General features: G+C 43.4%; 1 protein-coding gene across 3 annotated transcripts in view; it reads right to left on the reverse strand.

Annotated features, from left to right (window-relative positions):
• DNM3 (dynamin 3) overlaps positions 1-21,636 on the reverse strand; it is a 382,651-nt gene that overhangs the window by 188,732 nt on the left and 172,283 nt on the right. For all 3 annotated transcript variants that reach the window (XM_054587765.1, XM_054587764.1, XM_054587763.1), the window contains one exon: positions 19,550-19,663. In XM_054587765.1, coding sequence (XP_054443740.1) covers positions 19,550-19,663 — 114 coding nt within the window. The remainder of the gene's footprint in view (positions 1-19,549; positions 19,664-21,636) is intronic.

Here is a 21,636-nt window from a genome sequence, read left to right on the forward strand (position 1 = left end):
CCTTCTATAGGCTAGTTAAACAAAGTATAAAGATACCATCCCTGCCTTCAGTGAGCTTATATTCTATTTAGGGGTGGAGGGCAGAGGGAGGAATATCCAAATATGTGAAATAATAAATAGTACATGTAACAGTTTAGTTCAGAACTAAGAGGAGGCAGCAGATAATTGACAAATTAATAACTGGAACCATAGTGCCGTAAGAATTCAGTAGGGGGTTCAGTCATCATTGTGGGTTGACAATATGCTTCTGATTACAGGCATTTCAGTTAAAAAAAAAAAAAAAGCTGAGTTCTGCCACTTACTTCAATTCCACAAAGTTGTTACTTAATCTCTCCAAGCCTCGATTTCATCATCAATAAAATGGGAATGATAATGGTATTTACCCCATAAGATTATTCTAAGAAACTGATACCTTTCACATGAAAGGATTTTGTAATCTGTAGTGAAGCTATAAAATGGCCATTGCAAAAAAGGTGAAAGAATCACACCAAACTGCTACTATTAATCTGAGAGAACAGAAAGGGGTCAGGAGCGTGGAGGGGGAAATGATGAATTTTTCTTTACATACTTTCTATTGTTTGAAAGTTTATAAGACCTGAGCACAAATCTTGTAACAAAACTTCTAAAGTAATATAGAAATACTATCTGAAGTGTGCATATCTGAAGGCCACAAAATACTCTTACTGTAAACACTAGTAACCCCGTTTCTTTGTAAGTACATAGAAACAAGTTTCCTGGTTACAATTTGAGAATTTCTAAAGTCATAAAATTTTGCCAAGCTCAGGAATAATAACCAACTGAAACAGTTTCTTTTCCAAGAGACATTTTAAAATAGAGCAAGTTTTGTAGTCAACCTAAACCATCCATTGATTCAAACAATCAGTGGATGGTTTGGTCCACCCCTTTCGAAATAAGCAAGTTAAATCACATCAGTTCTCAAAGGCAAGTTTTGGTCAGGTCCTTCCTAGAGCCCAGAACATTCCAGGTATTTAACTGATAACTTTACAGACCTGGAAACACCCTCAGGCCATTTCCAAGGACATGCCAACAACTTTGCGTGGAGGCCTGGCAGACTTTTTAGATTGAACTCCACCACAGGCACTCCTAACGCTGCAAGTGAGCGTCAGCTCTTCGGGGGCAGGACCGCGTCTTCTTCACCTTTGCATGCCTGGTCCCTGGCACCATGGCCGGCGCACAGGGTGGCGGCAAGGATAAATATTTGTTAAACTATTTAGAGGAACGATAACTGTGAAGGCTCTAGTCAACTGAATGCCCAATGAGACAGGCTCACATGTGAAGAAGATACAATCCTTATACTTGTTTCTACAGAAAACCACTTAAAATGCTTCAAAAGCAGGAAGGATTAAGTTTGAGTTCCTTGAATGAAACATCACAAAAATCTCTCCATTTGAGAAAGGGATCTCTCCCATATTTGAGAAAGTACAGATGTGTGAAGCAAGATGAAATCATGGAGCAGTCTGATCAGAACCACCTTTCATCCGCCTTACCCCCAATTTCCAAGGCATGCTTCCTGGATATAAATAGAACAGGGCAGAGGACAGGCTTCCGCTATTTGTGGCCGCATCAAGCCCACACCTGGAAGGCTGGGCTCCTGGCTGACTATTGTCCCTCTGGCTCATGGCTGGCTCCTCTATGGTGACTTGGGAACAAACGTACAGGCACTCAAAAAGGACGGGACCGGGGTCCACATGTAACAAGGCTGTTATGTTGTATGCAGGCACATCTGCATCTCCCCAGTGTTATACAGCCAGTGACGGGAGAGGCGCTGAGGCACTCGGGGCTTGCTCGAGCTCTCGGCCCTGAAGACAGGTACAGCACAGGGACAGGAAGCCATCCTTCTGGCTGCCGTGGATGCCTGCAGTCTCTCTGTGAGCGACGCACCTAACGCTGAGCTCCCCATCCCATCTCCGACTGCAGGATAATTCATTGTTACCTTAGTTCATCCTCCTCTCCAGGTGCTTATCATCCCTTCGGGGCCCTTTCATGGGATGTTAATTCAAGAGAAGACACTTCAAAAGGAAAAGCTTAAAAACGGTTCTCCCTGGAAGCTTTCTGAAATATTCAGCCCAACGTATTTAAAAAGAGGTAGATTTTTCTGTGTCTAAAAGTGTTGCAGGAAGCCAGTAGAAATTACAGCGTTGGCCGTAATTTTTTAGAGAACGCTACGTTTCTTAGTCTGGCCACTCAAATCGAACTTAGAAGCTACCTAGGAATTTTCTCACATTTTGATCTCTGGACGGGCAATTAATCAAGCTCTTGTTTGAAGGACTCTAACTTTAATCAGGATTCTATGGAGGGAAAGTCAGAGAGCTGAATACTCAATATTCAAGAGTCTATATAATTGGAAACAGCAAGGACAGGAGAAGAAAAGTGGGCTGATGTGCTATAACCTTTGGTCAAGCGGTACTTGCCCAATTTCAACAGGTTTGGTCACCCTGAGATAAAACTGAGCAGCAGAGCGCCATGAAAACAAAACTAAAGTGTCCACACAGAATCAGGGACGGCCAGGCGAACAATGCCGTGCCTGACAGCGTGGATCTACCAGAGGCAGTTTGTTGGGAGTCCAGAGTCGTTATTTCACGGTGGAGGCTGGAAATCCTAACTTTAAAGTTCCTTTAGGTCAAGCTATAGCCCGGCATTCGGAGCGGCAGCCAAAGTCGCTGAGAGAAACAAGGGAGGCCACATGTGGAACTAATTACTCATGTAGAGGCCATGACAAAGAACATTTCTCCAGACTTTTCATGGGGGCTTCACTTTCAGGAAGTTGCTATAATTACTGTTCAAGTCTAGAGCAGCCTGCGAGCCGCTGACAGATCCAGCAGACGAGGAGGAGGAGGAGGAGGAGGAGGAAGGGGGGAAGGAGGGAGGAGGGGGAGAGAGAGAGAGAGAGAGAGAGAGAGAGAGAGAGAGAGAGAGAGAGAGAGAGAGAGATGAACTTATCTGCCCTTTCTGACGAGTGAAATACCAGAAAATAAAGTACCGCAGGCAAGCACAAAAAGAAAAAAAAAAAAGCCTTCCTAACGAGCCCTGGCTTCCAGTGTCCGGCTTTCTGTTTACTTTCTTATCTACCCTCTCTCTTCCAATGACTTCTCGAGCCTGGGTCAGACAGCAAATTTGTACTTCACGGACGCGCTTTCAGTTGGCCCCACAGAACTGTACCTCTCGACTCTTTTTTTACAGCTTTTCCATACTGGGGCCCACTTCCTGCCCAGTTGAGGAAAAAAATCTGGCCTGAAGATGAAATGACTGCTTAACATTACACCAAAACATCTGGTACCATTTTACGCACAGACCCATGTCTGAGAGCAGGCGATTCCAGCGGTCTCTCCAGCGGCACAGCGCATACCCAAACCTCCCCAGGGTGACATCATCCCATATATGGACTCTCCAGCCCAGCCCTCCCCCTTTTCCTGGTCCTAAATTCATTGCCAGTTCCCCAGTCTGCAGCAAATGTGCCACGTCAAGGCTGAAAATCACAGCCCTCGAGTGGGGCTCAGTCAGTGCAGCAGAGTTCAGGGGGGAAAGCCGACGGCGACTTTTCCCAGCGACCGGGAGAGGATTTTAAGGACCCCGACGGAAGCTTCTGGAGATCCTGCTCCGTCGGCCCAGTGTTCAGACTACCTGTTCAGGACAATGCCGTTGTACAGTAGTCTGCACATTGGTTAGACTGGGCAAGGCACAGCAACGCCGTGGACGGCTGGGGACCCAAGTGGCTGTTCCGAGGAGAGGACGCGTGTTGGCTCCTCTTCCGACTCTCATACCCAGTGTTTTTCTTCACAGGTTTTGCACAGTAGGGACCAAGAAGCCCTCGGGGACACCGCCGAGAAAAGCCTGCTCCCAGGAGACCTGCGGGTAAGGCCCTCTTGCCGCTCACCTGGGCTGGGACCAGGAGAGCCGAGGCGGGAGCCAGGGATGGGTGTCGCAGCGGGAGAAACGGAGGCACTGGTGCGGCAGAGAGCTTCTGCCTGCAGTTTGAAAAGAGCGGCGGGGGTGGGACAGTGTGACTTAGTGTGTAAGTTACTCGCTTTCTGAACATTTCTAAGTCGAGGATTTCCTTAATCTTAAAGATTTTTTTCCCCGTAAAAATGAAATACGCAAAGGCTCCGGACGCTAAGAATGACTGAATGGGGCTAGTTTTCCATTGTTGAAAGGACTAACTCAGAGACCTGAAAACTTACTTGAATGAGGGCTGGGCTGTAACTTTAGCTTTTCCAGGACTGGATCCATTTTGCCCCAAAGTAAAGAATACTCGCTATTTTTAAAATGCTCTACGGAGAGTGCTTTTCTGAAATTTGACTTATATAAGATAAATACCAGGAATAACAGTATCTAACAATAAAAGAAGAGGCTGCCAAGTTTTTGCCCACCAAACCGCGCAGATGGGACTTGCCCAGAAAAGAGCGCCAGCCCAGAACTATTGAGTCAGCAACTGAATAAACCGGGAACTAGAGACCTCTGTCTTCAGCGATCCCCACATATCTCTCTGTTGGGTTTTGTTTGTAATCCAAGAATAGTTGATAACTGCTGGTCAGCTGAGCCCCGCGCCTGTGTTTTTTACAATGCTTCCACGTCCTCTCTGTCGCTGAGCATTTAACATGATAAGGTGCTTTGTCTAGAAACCCACGGATAAAAAAGGAATTTGTAAACGAAGGCAAAGCTTTCTTTGGTCAGTTTCCAGCTGTCCTGGAGGTGAAGGAGGGTGGGGGGGGAGGAAGGGGGAGGGAGGAAAACCCTCAAGCTGAATGAAATCCCAACAGAGAGAATAATAGAGAAAGTCTGGGCTGCAATATGATCCATGCTGAACTTCAGAGGTGGGTCCTTTAAAGAAAGTTCTAGAAAAATAGTACTGCCTCACCCCTAATTCCCTCAACCCCCTATTTATAGCTAACCCCAACCCATTCTATATAATGAAAACATCTGCTCCATGGACTTTTGTGAAAAATGAATATAATCTCTTTTGTCCTCTCTTCATTCTTTCAAGTTACAGTGTTTCCTGAACAAATCCTTTTCTAAATTATATATTTTGCAACAATTCAAAAAGTGTCACACGTTCTCCTTTGCAAAATATTTTATTACAAAAGGTTTCCCATGTAATCTTTTCAAAACAATTTATTTTAAAAATTACCCTTTTGATCATCCTAAAACCAGTATTTTTTAAAAAAGTCTTCTAGTCATGGTTTTTAGTTAAAATCATTTAAAAAGGATAAATTTAGCTATCTTCTCCACTTTACAATATGATTTGTTTTCTATTGTGACTTGGGCATTTCCATGTTAATTATTCTTAATCGAACAAGTGAGATTTTAAAAATCTATATAGTTTCTCCTAGGTATAAAAACTAGAAAGGGAAACTATTAAATAACTTACCAGACCTTATTTTTTTCAAGGAATATATTTTTACTAATTTATACAGTTACTAAAGGAGAAAGATAACTATAAGGTACTTCGGTAATGTTTCAGTTTTCTCAAATTCTGGATTTTTGTTTATTTTGTTTTCTCGTTCTGTAGAAATGATGGAATTTTATAACATGCTTTCATTTCACGTGTATCTAATTTAACTGTCTTTCTTGATATTAAATGGCTTTTTTATTTCAAAGAAACTAACCGCCAGCGGCCCCTCCACTATTTTCTCCCTCGGGATGACTTTTAGTCTGGAGACAGAGGGGCCGGAGGGTCTCCTTAGCGTAAGTACAGGAGCAGAAACCTGAGGGTTAACTTGCCCGGGGGAGCCGAGGAGTCCCACGTGCGGTCGGTACAGTCCCAACGACTAATTTTTGATGCCAACTTTTTAACAAATCAGCAGGAATCATCCATATTTTTACATGGCATGAGCTAAATTAAAGATCAAGAGTAAAAGCTCACTCTGTAAGCCTCTGCTGGCTGAAGGCTTGGTGGTGGACGGTGCGCTGGGACACACGACAACACGCACGCACACGTGGCGTGAAACCTTTATTTCCAGGGTAGAATAAGGTTTGCGTTTATTTTGATATTACTTTGTAAGGAGACATACAAATACTTTAGGGATCACGGGATCTATTCCAGAGGAAACTAACCAAGAGTGATCATCTTCAACTAAAACCACCCTGGCTATGATGGGAAGTGTAAGTATTAAAAGGAAAATCGTCCATGGTCAGAACGAAAATTGTTTGCAGGGCCTGCCCAAAGGCACCTCTCAGAAACTTAGTAGCTGTTTTTCATTTCAGTGTGTGGGTGACTGATAAGTTAGACTAGGTTTAGGGTTGAAAGAACTTTTTCTGCCATCTAAAAGAAAGGAAATTCAGAACTTTAGCTTTCAACACATTCTCTGAATTGGGAGAGGACCAATAAAAAACAGTTTATTTACATCTTCAACCCCCTGTCCCCTTTTAAAGCCATAGATCTCTAAATCCAAGAAAGTTTGTTTACAATGGGACAAAATTTCACACTGATCACTTTCATGCAATTAGTCAATAGGCTTAATGTCCTTCCTGCTTGGCATGCGGGCTTTCCACCCAGATAATGTGTTTATGTTTTTGAAAGACCAAAATATACTATCTCCCCCACCTCTCGCGTACAGACCACCCAAGCTTTTCACTCTGTGGGAAAGAGTGTAGGCATAAAATTCCTACTGATAGAAATTTTTTGTTGTTGTTGTTGAAGTCATAAAGCTGTTATAGGAAAGAAAGGAAAATTCAACTTGGTAATGTAAAAAGTTCTCTCATCCATCAACCACCAGCGTCGCCCTTACTAAAGGGAGAAAAGCCAAAGCTTGCAATTCCTCTACAAGCGATTTGCTATTTAAAAACAACCCCTTTTCCTCTTCTCTCAAGAGAATATCCCGCCCATGACAATAACGTCCAAATAATACAGAAAAGACCATCACTCAGAAATCCAGCTTTAAATAAGCAGAGAAGGTCCAGGCTGAACCTGAGGGGAGACAGGAAATCCCTGAGCAAAGATGGACATTTTCTTACTTGGTCTCTTCTACCCTTTTTACCTGAGTGTGCTGCAAATTATTTAGCTAGAAATATTTACCCATGATTCAAAGAATTTTGATCAGTTTTTTTAATAAGTAGAAATAATGAAGTAAGTTAAGAAAAATAATTCAATCTTCATTTTGAATTTCCTGACTTATAACAGCCAGTTTCCTGGAGTTGCTTTGGTTTGTTTTTGCTATTGAAGACTTAGAACATGATTCTTTTCCTGTATTTTTTTTCTTAAGATAATAAATAAAAGACAAAAAATAAAGTGTAAATAACCTTATTAAAAATTACACTGTATGATAATGTAAATAGCTCTTCCACATTTTAGCTAATATTTTAAGTGATGACAAATTAATATTTTATTCTGTAGCTTGGAAGATACAAAACCAAACTTAACTGTTTTTTCAACGTTTCATCTTTTTAACAGGCTCAGGGGCAGGTTCAACATAACTATGAGGTGTGCAGATGCCACATACTATAATTGTGTTTTTAAAACCTATTAGAAGCATAAATTGTCCAAAAGTCTTATGAGTAATCATTTTTCAGCAAGATTTTTCCTCCTGAAAAACAGTTATGGTTTTTCTGTCTCTGATATTTTGGGATATCTCAGTTGACTAGAATTGTTTCATATTAAAGGATAACATGGACTCACAACTATTTCTTTCTATTTTTTCAGGTTGCATGCATCATTCCTTAATTGAGCAGAGTTAACTGGATCAAATTATTTATGAGAGAGAGGGAAAGCTATACAGCATTACAGTAAATTTTAATTTCCACAAATACACTCTTTGTAAGTGAATCGCTCCATAAATATTTTCTGTTGCACTGAATGCAGAAACAATAACAAGAGAGTTGCTTAAGGAATTTGTTTTTGCATACTCCGACCCTGTAATTATTTAATAGCAGCCTAGTTTACTCATGTTTTTGATTCTGTCAAGAAAAAAAAGAAAAAAGCCCTTAACTCAGAAATGATGATCAGAAACAGAATCATTTATTTTCTTGAAATTAAATAAATAAATCAAAACTTGCACTTCTCAACTCTTTCTTAAAGCTGTACCACATCTAATCACTGCATAAAGGTTGAGCTGTGTAGAAAAACTCATTTTTTTCATATACTGTAAAAATGATTTTTTTCTCCATAAAGTTTCTATTTGTTATTTTTCTCAGAATTTTGCAATTAAAGGGAAAAATACTATTTGTGTTTTTTTAATTCTTTGAAAAATATTCCTAATTCCATACTCCTTGGATAGTATGTTTTGTTTTCGAAGCTATCCCACTTATTGATAGCCTAACTACCTGGATATTTTGTTTTTCAAAGGGCAGGGCAATTTGTGAAACCCACTATGGGTCTGAGCTGATCATTTATAGTAAAATTCTTGGCTCAGCAGAATTAAATGTTCTGTGTATTTAACACCATTCCTCTTTCTCATACAAGTTCTGAGGAAGTTTTCTAAAAAGCCTGGTTGTGCTTTTTGGATGTGAAATGAAGCTCCCTTTTCTGTATTTAAGAGACAATTTTGTAACTGTAGTGAACGAATGAGGTCCCAGACCCCTCTGAATGAGCATCCCTGAGACGACAGCCGGTTGGTGTCTACCCTTTTGATTCATGGCACAACCCTGCGGTTAATTAAGAGGAGGACTTAAGCCCACGACTCTTTTTGATTTGGTTTTCGCATCCATATTTAAAAACTGCATGAAAAGGGATATGAGAAATGTAAGTAAGTTCCTGTTGCTTAGTAAAGCACTGGTAAAAATACAAGCCCTTGTAAAACCCCACTGTTAAGGCATCAGACAAGACAGCAAGGTCGGCTGGTTGAACTGCCAAATGCATGAGGCTCATTATTTTGAAAATGGCTGCTGTTTCCATGTAAATGATAAGTTTCTTTTTCATGGGCAAGGTTATGGTACTTATCTACTACAAGAAACATGTATAAACATGTCTTTATCTTTAACTTCAGTATTAAAATATGCGGAGTTTGGGGGAAGAGGAAAAACATCTGGTTCAATTACTCTGAACTCTGACTGCATATGGGCCAGTAATAACATGAGCTGGAGTTAGGGATGGACCTGGTATTTAATCTTCTTTTTTTTTTTTTTTGCCTTAAAATTTCAATATGAGTTTTCTGTTAAGTCAATTATCCATGTTAGCACATTTGGAACCAATGTATAAGTGTCCTTTCTGAATAAAGTCAAAAGTCTGACTTGTTTTTAGTTGCATAATGTTTTAATGTTTAATTCTATTGTGTGTTTTTCTCCCTTTCCCCTGACCCTCCAAACTCACCCCGTCTGGAAACCAGACCGATTGTATCTGCCCCTGAGCAAAGGAAACCCGAAGGAGCCAAGGGCCTGGCTGGACGGAGTTGTCATGTGTCTGCCTGTCTACACTTGCTGTGCAGAACATCCGCTCACCTGTACAGCAGGCACAGACAGGCAGTCACATGACAACCCAGCCTGAAAGCCAGCCGGCCACTGAGGGGAGGCAGCCCTCACACCGTAGCGTCCACACCAAGAGCCACAGCCAAAGTGAGGGGCGCGGGGGCTGGGGCTTTCATCTGTTGGTTTAACACTTAACTCGCATGTATTATTATTATTATTATTATTATTATATTTTATTTTGATTCAAATATTGAAACCCACCACACGTAAAGTGAGTGGTGCCTATGAAATATAATAAAACCCATTTCTGAAAATGTTCCTGTGCTTCCTATAGTTCTCTTTTCCTCACTGTTGTCAGTAAATTGCTACCCTTGCCATTTATTGTACACAGCTTTGCAGCACCCCATAATCGGGAGAACAAGAAACAGAACTTCGAGTCTGATGCTTGACACAGAATAAAGGATTCTAATAATTCTACTCCAAGAACAAAGCTTAGTTTTCGGTGTCATGACTGCTTTAGAGAGTGGGACAAAGGAAAAGATGGAAAAAAAAAAATTCCAGGGACCATGCATCTTGAGTTCAACTCAGCCAGTTTGCACCTGGGTAAAACACAATGAGAAGAATGTTCTGTTTCCAACATAACTTTCAAATGTATTAAAAGAGTTGCTTCTCCTTTTTCAATGTAGAGAAAGTGAAAACGGAAGCCCTGATATCTCCACATGTCATGACGTGCAGGGACCTATTACGGGGTCATTGCTTCGTCGGGAAGGAGCTTGCAGGGCACTCCCCAGGGTGGGACTCCCGGGGCCAGTGCGTTTGCTGGGAATGCGCGCTCCTACCCACCGTGGGCTTCCACGCGCCCGAGATTTTCCGGCAATTCCGTTATTGTAAAAAAAAAAAAAAAGGCAAGGATGTGGACAAATGGACATGCAATGTATATTCTGCCATGCCTTTTGAGGAAATGTAAAACTTCAGTTACACCCTGGATAAAAAGCAGGAAGATGGGTAAAATTAGAAACTTGTCTGTTTTGATTTGGTTCACTAAAATGCTTTAACTTCAGAATGTAAAATTAATTTTCATCTTTCTTAGAAAGAATCTGGTCAAGCTTTAAAAAACAGTACAAGGCTATCTCAAATTTTGGGAGTTTTAATGTAGTTAAACATTTTAAGTATATATTTTGGACAAAAGCAAACTATTCTTACTCAGACATTTCATTTTTAAAATGGAAGATTTAGTCTAAGGGCTAAAAACCCTACAAGGGTCAAAAATTTCTACAATGTCATGATATTTTACCAAACCTAATACTATATAGTTACTTTTAAAAAAAAAGTGATTGGGCAAAATTATGAAGTAAATATATGATTAAGGCTAAATTCTTTCACTTAAACCATCTGGCCTAAGCAAATATGTCATCTGCTAAAATATACTTCTGCAGAACACATTGTGCAAAGAAGGTTTTTACCTTACAGAGAAGTCCCAAGAACATCAAGTATTGTACTAAATAGTAGTTCACAAAATGTAAAAAATAAACAGAAAGCCAATATCAAAATGTCTCACAGAATATTTACATAGTCCCACCCAGTCTGAATGTTTCTATAACCCGCAGCAAACGCCGCAGGCAGGAGCCCAACCTGGGTCATCCTACGGGTCCCTGCGAGGTGGCCCAGGGTGTGCATGAGGGCCCCCCAAGTGGCGCATGGCGGGGGCGGGACGGAGGGGGCTGCCCCCTCCCTCCGGACTCCAGGGGGAAAGCGAGGGGCCCTCAGAGTCACCCCTCAGTGAGCCCCTCGGGGTAACACTGCAAGTGACGTTCCCTTAAAATATGGGGTGAATATCTTGGTTTTACTTTTTTTTTTACTTGGCTCTCAAAAAAAGTGCTTGAAAGAATGTTATTTATCTTAAAGTTCATTAGATGATGCACATTTGAAAATGTTACTTTTCTGGGAAAGGGTCATATGAAGGGTAATACTATTCTTCCAGGACAAAGTTTTCAGTAGGACAAGTAACATATAGGGGAGTGGGTCTGAGGCTCTAAGTATTTTTAATAAATTTGAAATAGCATTTGCCATTAGGGTTTGTTGAATAACACTTTTTTTTTTAAATTATAAATCTTTGGATAATGCCGGATGCGGAAATGTTTATATGAAATAATCCTACATAAAAAAAAGCCTAATACAAAACAGCTTATGTATGTGAAAAACATACACATAACTATGATCATGAAGAATTTCAAGTAACGTAAATGTTTTACAGTTCAATATTTGTTGAGACTGTTTTTTGGGTAAAAAAAAGCAAATGGCTTTGGCTAACTCAAGCAAGTCAGCAAGGCTTGTGAGCGCGTTCACAGGATAAACCTGACTTTTTCATCAGGTAGCACGCGGACCCAGGAGGAAACAGGCAGAGCCTTGATCATATACGTGAATATGGAAGAAATGAAGATGTTTATAACTTCCTGATCCACAGCTTTGGCGCTCCAGGAGTATAACTGTCATTTTGTTTCCTATTACTGAAGTTACATTTGTCATCTGTTACAACTACATAATAAAAACAATACTAAGTAAATATCCCTATAAGGGAATTATATGGTCGCCTTATCAAGCTATCCAAACACTTTAAGCCACAAAAATGAGGCCTGTAAGTTTTTAAGAGTCTAAAGAATGTCCTTAGTTCAATGCAGATTTTGGGTTTTCTTCAACAGTGTAAGGTTAGTACATTTCCGCTGGAAACTCTTCCATTGAATTACCCTACTTTCCTATGAGTATTCCATTATGATTTTAATCTTCATCCTAGACTACAGAAATAGAATAAATATTGGCTATGTGTGGTTATTATTCATAGTAGTCCCCTTTCTTGAGAAATTTTAACTATCATCTACACATTTCTCATTGATATTTTTAAAAATAAGGCTCTTTTCTCCTTGGATTAGAATTTCCTATTCTCTCAAAATTCATATTTTAGATACATTTTTAAAAAGCCATTACTTTTTTTTTCAAATCCAATTTCAAAGTATTAAGGTAAATTATCTGAACCCCAAACCCTTTGATGTGAGTTTCTATTTTATTCCCATACCTTGCCCTTTTCTGAATCCCCCCCCAGAACTGTGCAAATGTATTTACAATGTATGAAAACAGCATTGTCAAATTTATTTTCTGCTTAAGCGATCCTCAATCCAGAACCTTATTTAGTCAGAGGACGGGGAAAAGTCCACTAACTTTCAATGATAACACTTTTAAAAATTTTAAGACAATCTACCTCTTACGGTAATTTTCAATAATTAGTTGTAATTCAATAATTAGCTGAGGCACTTTGGATACCAGGGCATGAGGAATCATTGTGCCGCACGCCTTTATTTGCTCAATCACATGTTCTCAGTTGATATTTATGTAGTGCCACCTACCAGTGCCACACGCACCAGTGATAGAACAGTGAACGGGACAATGGCTCCTGGTCTCGAGAGGCTTACGGGTTGGCAGGAACTTAAACTCTCAGCCAGTACTTAGCATGTGTGATGAGTTGTCACATCAGTGTCATCTTCTGAACCAAATCTTTTAAATCCATCATTTCTATTCATTTCCATTAACACCCCCCACCCCAGCCCACGCTACCACTGTCTCCCATGGAGATCACAGCAATCGCTTCCTAAGAGCTCCCCAATCCAGTTCGGTCCTCCTCCAACATATTCTCTACAAGGCAACCAAAAGGACCTATAAAAAAATTCACATCTTATTATGTAATTCTCCAGCTTAAAAACTTCAAAGACTTCTCAGGATCCAGCTCCTTAATCTTTATAGAGTTATTTTCTCTCTTCATTCCAGCCACACTGGCCTTAATTCAGTTTCTTAAATTCATCAAGCACAATCTTGCCTCAGGGGATCCACACAAACCTTCTCTGACCACGGGACTGAACAGCCCCTACACTGAGCCCCCCATTCCAGACAAGCTCACTGCTGGGTTTATTTTCTTCATGGTTTGTAATCGGCATCTGATAGGCTTTCCTGTTTGCCTGTAAGTTTCCTTTACTGGGAAAAATCCTTCAGAAGGGCAGGTACCGTGAATTCCTTGCTAACCATTTGTTCTCAGTGACTAGGACAGTGTCTGGTACACAATAGCCACTCAGCAAACACGTGCTGGGAAGTGTCCCAATGACTGAGAGCACACACTGAGCTCCTCATTCTCGTTGATTCTCAGTCGTCATCTCTAAAATAGAGAACGTAAATAAAGTGCTGACTTAGCTCAATGCCTGGTAAATTACAAATAATCAATAAAGAGTCATCATTATGAGGATGATGATGATCATCAATGGTCACGCAGACTGAATGCTGACCTGCAGGCATTTAAGGGGGTGGAATGAATAACGGAGATACTATTTAAGCCACAAGGACTGTTGAGTTAGGGAGCATCTTGTTAACTGGAGGTCCATCTGGTTTGGTTGAGATTGGGCTGGGGTGGGTATGCAAAGGTGAGCATGCAGGAAGAGCTGAGTGAACGCGTGGTAGAGTGAGAGGCACCCTGAGTCTGGGGCATTCCAGATTGGCAGCATCGAGGGGAGAGGCAGGAGGGGGAGGGAGAGAGAGACCAATGCACTGTCCTTGGGCTGGGCCAGCACAAGGCTAGAGCTGCCAGAGATATCCCCAGGTGGAGGGCCCATTGGTCAAAAACTACCATGCAAAGGGGTATCTAACACTCTATTTGAGGTTGTCTGAACTGCTGTATTGCTTCCCCAAATCTTAGTAAATATAAGTACTATAAATTCCTTATGCTATTATTTGGATAGAAATCAAAGGAGCTAAGTGTCATCATCCACTCCAGGCCCAAGCGGGTATATGTGGACATACAGCCTACACGTTCATGCTCTGTCCCCAATCCCAGAGACAGCTCCTGGACTTGGGGCGCACATACCAGCAAAATGTCCTAAGGGGAGGTGGACCCAGAAAGAGGTCTATACAACCCCTAGAAATGCACTTGGGGCCACTCGTGGAGGAAATTTCAGAGCTGGGGGCACTAGAGGGTGATCTAGAAGGACATCTAGGCTTGGGCAAATGCCCTTGGTGGTTAGTTATAAACCGTCTAGTGCTGAAAAGATGGTCTATTTCTTTTTGTATCACAGAAAGCTCCATCTTGGGGTAATGTTAAAGGAGAGCATAACGTCAATCAGGTAGATGAATTATGTCCACCAGAGCCACATTGTATTATAAAGATTCTTTAAACATAGTAACAGTGCCTGGGACGCAGGCAGAAACCTTTCTAGTAAGCTCAGCTGTCAGTGACATTACAGATAACATCATTTTAACAGAGAGTAATGGCTCAAAAAGTACAGCCCACAGATGCTTGAGGGTGTTCATGAATTCATCGAAAATTCAAGGGTTGGGTGGAGAGATCTACTCAGAATAGAGACAAAAAATGCCAGAGACTTGCTATTAGTCATGCCGGCTCCAGCTCAAACTTGTTACAAGGGCCACCAGGCCGGTGCCCCTGCCAGCTGGGCCAGGGACCCGCACAGAGCACTGCCGTCACCTCTGCTTCCTGGCGGGAGCGCTGGAGGACCCACAGGCTGAGGGGAGGCAGCCCGGGAAGGCTCGCCAGAGGAATGGGATCCGGGTTTCCTCTTACTGTTTGAATCTCAGCATCCTCTGCTAAAATACCTGCGATCCCACACGTCCTGTGTCACAATATGAAATGACAAAAAAATTAAAAATTAGAAGACATGAGTCCAAGAATGGCATCACAGAGGGAAGGCATAGTGTTACTTGCAATGGCAGAAATACATACATACATGCGATACCTAAAAGTTTATTAAAGCACTTACTAAAATTTGATTTCTTAGAGTCCTATAATAGTCCCTCTGAGGTGACGTGGTTGGCAATGGTCCCCTTGGGGTAAGTGGAAAGACTGAGGCTCAGAGGACAGCGACTTGTCCCAACCTGGCCGGCCGTCGGAGCAGACCCTCAACCCCAGCACCTCGCCCTCCTCCTTGCAAGGATCAAAAGGTATACGGGCACTTTGTTCACCTAATGTCATCCTGGAAAATAGTCAGCTGCCGTTCTCTAATCACAAATACACTTCACAAGCCATGTGTATTTATTACAAACCTGCCATGAGTGAAATAAAACCACATATGCTATCCATTCAACAGCCAATTCGATTCTAATGAGAACATATCAGTCTAATTACACAAGAAAGCCAGGAGGACAGCAGGGCACAGGAAAAAAAGTGACAATCCCCTATGAAAATTTGAATATGGTTATCGTTGAATAAATGTGTGACCTGGAAATAATGGATGGCCTTTACTGTGTCACACTTACTTGACGGGAAAGAGAAATGGTCCGGCGACAGGACTTCCGGAGCCTGCGGTGCCGGTGGGGATGTGGGCAGACCCCATGGGGGCTCAGTCCAAGTGCTCACCTTACAAAGCAATTGACCCCAAAAGTTGAGTTCGAACTGAGGCTTATTTCAGAAAGCCATATTCTAAATTCAGGTTTTTTAAGGTTGCCCACAGAAGCATGTTCAATCCATATGTCACTGAACTTGGAACCTATGTTATTTAAAATCTTGCTGTTAAAGATGGGCGTTCAGGGTGCAAATTCAAGAGGCCAGAGGTGAATCCCCGGCTCTGAGCCCCACCCTCCTGACACTTGTCCTTGCCCTCCTTTCGCTGGAGGCCTCCTCCCAGCCCCAGCTCCCAGCGAGCAGGCGACTCCTGGTTGAACGCCAGCAGTGACCAGGGCACAGTGCGGTCCCCTTCCTTTGGCCCTGGGAGCAGGCTCACAGGTGGCCTGCAGTGGCAGGAAGCTCTGGCAAGGGAAGCAGCAGGGCAGGAACACCAGGGGAGGTGGCCAGGGAGGTGGCTCCAGAGAGAAAGGGCTCGGTCCCAAAGACACGGACGGCTTGAGGACACGGGACATTCGTAAGTCAGGATTATTAATGTTTTGAAAACTTCCAATCTCACTTCTCGAGCAGGGTTTTTAGTGAGTGGCAGTGTAGCTGTACGCGGCCCTTCAATTTGCTGCCCTGACCTTGAGCGCGCCCCTCACGCCACCCAGGACAAGCCGCCCCCTTCTCTGGCCTGGACCACGGCCACGGGCTCCTAGCTGGTCTTCCCTCTTCTCTCCCCGCCACCCCACTCCTTCCACAGGCGCGTTCCATCCGGCACAGCGCGCCCAGCCCAGCGGCCAGAGGCGTCTTTCTAAAGCCTAAACCCCAGGCCCGCACGGGCCGTTGCACTGCTCCAGTGGCTTTCAGTTATCCCTGGGCTGCGCTCCAAGTCGCCGGGTGGGGCCTGCCGGGCCCGCCCACTGGGGCCTCTGATTTTTTTACTCCCTGCGCATCTCCCTCACTGTTCCTACACGCAAGCTTCCTGCCAGCTCCCATCCTGGGGCGCGTGCGGGGCACGGGGGACGTTAGTCCCCTCTACCTGGAACGTTCTTCAACAAATTCCTCTGTACGGCTCACCGTTCAGCCGCGGCTCCACTGTCACTTCCTCACAAACACCTCCTCGAAAGGCCCTTCCCCAACACTTTCTAGCACATTGCCCTATGTTATTTGCTTCCTCTGATACCATATTATTGGTCTACTTGTTCACTCCATTGAGCGGCCAACGTGTCTGTCACTTTCTCTTTCTTGAAATGACCTAAGCTGAGAGAAGAACCCTTTTCCTAAATTTCCTTTTCATCTAAATCCCTCCAGTGTATTTCACCCCTGCCCTCCCCCACGCCCAGCCCCCTCCCACACACACACCTTTAAGAAAATGTCCTCTGGTGCTCAGTGAACACGGTAACGGCACACATGTGAGAGACGGGGTAGAAAGTTACCCTGAGCTCCTAGGGGAGAGGAGGAAGCGACTGGTGACTGGGAGCTCCCCACGCTCTCCGGCTTCTTCCTTCCCTACAGGAAGCACCGGGTCTTCCGGGGGGCTGACTGCGGGACCCCCACGCCAGGCAGGAGAAGCCTAAAGCCGTATGTACTGCCACAGCAGGCGCTCCCCCAAGTCTCTGAGAGAGTCCCCCAGAGAAAGGCCAGTGCCAGGTGCCTGGCCTCATCTCAGTGGCCCCCGCAGGACGGAGTCGCCCTGGACGAACCCAGCCGCTCTGGGATTCCTTCCCACACCTGTGGTTGAGGACATGAGCTTGGGTTCAAGTTTCTACTTTGGCACCAACTAGTGATGTGACCTTGGGAAGTTAGTTACGTCACCTACACCACGTGTCCACAATAAGGGAAACTGAGTCCTATAGGCCTGACTTTTCAGAAGGCGGAGGACTGTTTTTGTTTGTTTGCTCAGCTGAAAGATGGGGATGATGACAATAGTGCCTAGTCTCAGGGCTGTGTTGTGGATTAACTGGGTTAATTTATAGAAAGCACAAGCAATTACTATTCTGATTACTCAGCAACATCTTTTGCTCTCCCTAGAAAAACTGAGAAAGGCCCAAGACCAATATATGTTTAAATGTACTTAAGTGACCATCTAAACTCTTGGAAACAAAATGTATCTAAGAGAAGATTCCTTAGGGCAACTGAGCACAAAAGAAAATCATCGATTTATCCATTTTCCTGTCTAGGGAGGCACCTATCTCAGAGCTCCTGAAGCTGTGCTCCTTTTTTTAAAACTTGCATTGAATTTACTGGGTCGACACTGCTTAGTACAGTTGTACAGGCTTCAGGCGCACAGTTCTACAGGGGACCATCTGAGCACTGTGCTGCGCATGCACCACTCGAAGTCAAGTCCCCGCCCCTCACCATTTCTCCCCCTTTACCCCTTCTGCCTCCCCCATCACCCTTTCCGTCTGGTAATCGCCGTACTGCTGTCTGTGTCTGTGAGTTGTTGCTGCTGCTGTCAGTGCTGTTTTTGCCGAATCCCTTCACCTTTTCACCCAGCCCCCCACCCCCTCCCCTGACAGCTGTCAGTCAGTTCTCTGTGCCCGTGTAACGCTGGCGACTACCGAACAATGACAGGGACATCCAAGCGGCCAGCACAGGAAAGGGACCCCTGCTCGTCCTCACTTTCTCTCAATGACCAATTCCACATGTGATTAAAGTCAGTAAAAATATACGGCATAAAAATTGAAAATAAAGCTTCTGAGCAGAAATTGTCTTTGGATCTTCCTGTAGAATTTGATTTCCCTTACTGCAGAAAATGTAGTGGAAATCACATGATCATCCGATGTTTACTCAACACGCTATTGTACACAAAGCACTCAGGAGACAGAAACACTATGTAAGACATGCAAATTGTCCTCCAACAACTGACAGAGGTACCTGTGGTGCTTTTAAAAGATACGAAGCCAAGGTTGGAAGGACTATTAAGTCTGAAACTCATGCTCTTACAGCCAAATAAATTTGAGACAATCTCACCTGCAAACAGTTGTGCTCTCAGGGACTAGCTTTCTTTTTGCACTATGCAAAGTGTTTGCATGCTGCATTATAAGCATCAAAAACTTCTCGAGTCAGAAGACCAGAGCTATTGAAATTTCCAACACACCGTTTAATTTCTATCCATGGCCTCCCAAATTCGGCAGTAACACTGCACCATGTAAGGGCTCTTTAATGGCTCTGCAAGAATGGTATGACAGGTTTGGTCCTGTGCTCTCATCGCTGCCAGAGTTAAATAAGCAGTACGGCACAGGACCAAAATTATTGGCATCTAACATGAACCAGAACGCTGTCGCTATCTCATGCCTTTACACAGAGGCCAAATTCTCAAAGAACAAACTTCACATAAACAGTTATCGGGAACTTTGAAGGTGAGTGATTTACACATTTTCAAAAGCCTGTCATTTGAGACTGATGTCGCAGCAACAATTCTAAAATGCTTATAAATTCCGCATCAGTGTTATTAATTTCATTGTTATAATGCTCTATTGCCTTGAGTCTTTTCACCACATTATTTAATGAAAGATTCTTTCACTGTATCATACCTTGCCACTATTACAAAGAAGGAGTTTCCAACTGCGGAGTCCTAACTCCATTTCTTCAGGTAAATGGACAGGACAATACACCAAAGAAGTAAAAGAAATTTAAAGGGAATATTGTAAAATTCAAAACCTCTGGGGGGAAAAGAAACAGTGCTACTTGAAACAGATATTCCAGCCTAGGTCCCACTGAAAGAGAGCCAGTGAGCGATGTCTCAAAATTGCACATCCCAACGACATCAGTTAGCCGGGAATGAGAACACTCTGTCACTCCCCGTGGCTTACTTACCTCGTCATCCTTATACCAGGACAAGCTTTCAGCCGTGAGGACGAACCAGTACCCCTTGGAGCCCCCTTTCATGATGCCGATGTTGCTGATGGTCAGCCAGCCCTTGCGGATCACCTGCAAGAGAGCACAGGCCAGCAGCGGAGCTTAGTTCAGTGTGAGCCAACGGAGACCACGGGCTTTGCACTAAGCGAAGAGCAAAACAAGGTACAGATTGCAATAAGAACAGCATTGCTCCCCCAAAGTTCAACTTCTATTCCTCTATTTAAGGTAATTTATCTTCCAAAAGCACAGAAAACCAGAGGGAAGGCTCTCCCATCAAGTGAACAAAATCTAAATGTTGGACATGGGTAGACGGCGGGAGCAGAAAGTCTGGAGGAGGAGGAAGGGAACAGCCCGTGCCAGGCAGCCTCACTTACGGCAGGGCTGCTACGATGAAGACACGTTCGTCGATGGGAGGAGCGGCGACGGGCTCACTGCGCCCACTGCCTCTGCCCGCAGCCCAGCCCAGCGCCCGGCCCTGCCTGCTTTGGTCTCGCCAGACTTCCTGCGGAGACCGGCCACCTGATGGTGAACAGGAAGGGCTCAAGCCAACCCAAAACCGCTCCTTGTGAACAGCTCTGACTGAGGCTGAGTGAGGGGGCGGGGCTGAGACAGTGAGCTAAGATTAAAGTTACGAGTTTTATAATCATCTAGATTTATCCGTCTACTTCTGGCTTTTGTTTGTCATACTAAAAAAAAAAAATGTAGCATCTTCATATAAATCTTTAAACATCTTCTAAATTTTAAAACCTCAACTTGGATGACTGATTTGATAGAAATTATTGATAAATGTCATTCAAGTGAAAAATCTGTTTTTTTCTCACAGTTGTGAAAATAAATTCTGTTTTTTCATATGGCATAATTTATTATCTTCTCTATGCTAGATAATTTTTGTTATCATAGAACCAGAAATGAAATACTATATGCAATTGTATGATACTGTTTTAAACATCAAAAAGTATCCTCTACCTAAACTGTTCAACACTCTAGGGAGCCTGAAATACCTTAAAAATCACTGAATTACTAAATGACTGAGTGTCAGTTCCTAAAGGAAAATGAAGATACTCTAATAATCAATGTTATATTGACATTGCTACTAAGTGTTCTCATTGATGAAGAAAAGTCAACCCTAAGGAAAACTGAAAAATAGGTCAAGATTATTGTCACAGACCCTTGAAGCCCCTCCCCACACGCTCGTCCCTGCCACCTGGACAGTCGCTTGGCCCTTTCCCCAGGTGCCCGCTGTCCTTTCTAACGCCCTCCTTCAGCCTCACGGACCCACACAGAGCCCCGCCCGGCCCAGGCCTCGGCCGTCCCCTCTGCTGTTCAAAGGCACTCCCTTCGCACCCTCCACTTCAGAAAGAGGAAAACAATACTTCTCCAAGTAGGGTTTCTACCAGCTATATAACAACCATGGGGATGCCATCAATATAAATACAGATTCAGGGTCACCTCCGAGTCCAAATGGACCAGGACATGTACCTACAAAGCCCAGGAATCTACGCTTCAGCATGTTCCCCACGTGAGTCATATTACACTGAAGTTTGGGAACCACTGTCTGGACACATGCAGTCGACGCTCCATTGACCTCAGAGCAATGAAGCTCCTCAGTAAGAAGGAAGTGGTTAAGCCATTCCAACGCACTTCGCTCCCCACCCCATCAGGGCGGGCTAAGCGCAATCACAGTCCCCGGCGAAAGTACATTTATTGTTAGAATTGCACACTTGTAACCCATATAATTTTATTAATCTATGTCACCCCAATAAATTCAATAAAAATTTTTAAAAAGAAAGTGTATTTATTGTTTCATTTTATCAGGAATCTTTGGATAGAGGGGAAGTCTTCCAGATACTTCACAAACCGCAATGAGCAAATCACTGTTCCGCCCACTGACGAACAGTCCGGCTCCGTCAAGGAGAGTCATGAATTGGGTTCAACGAACATCTTTTTAAGAGCCTGTTATAAGTCCAGAGGAAAAAAGCATGATGGTACCACAATCCCTGCCCTCAAGAATCGTCTCGTTTAGGAGGAAAAGCAGGTCCATAAAG

This window comes from Pteronotus mesoamericanus, unplaced genomic scaffold (assembly GCF_021234165.1).
Source record: "Pteronotus mesoamericanus isolate MK-2021 breed Mesoamerican mustached bat unplaced genomic scaffold, CSHL_Meso_final scaffold_1186, whole genome shotgun sequence".
NCBI lineage: Eukaryota > Metazoa > Chordata > Mammalia > Chiroptera > Mormoopidae > Pteronotus > Pteronotus mesoamericanus.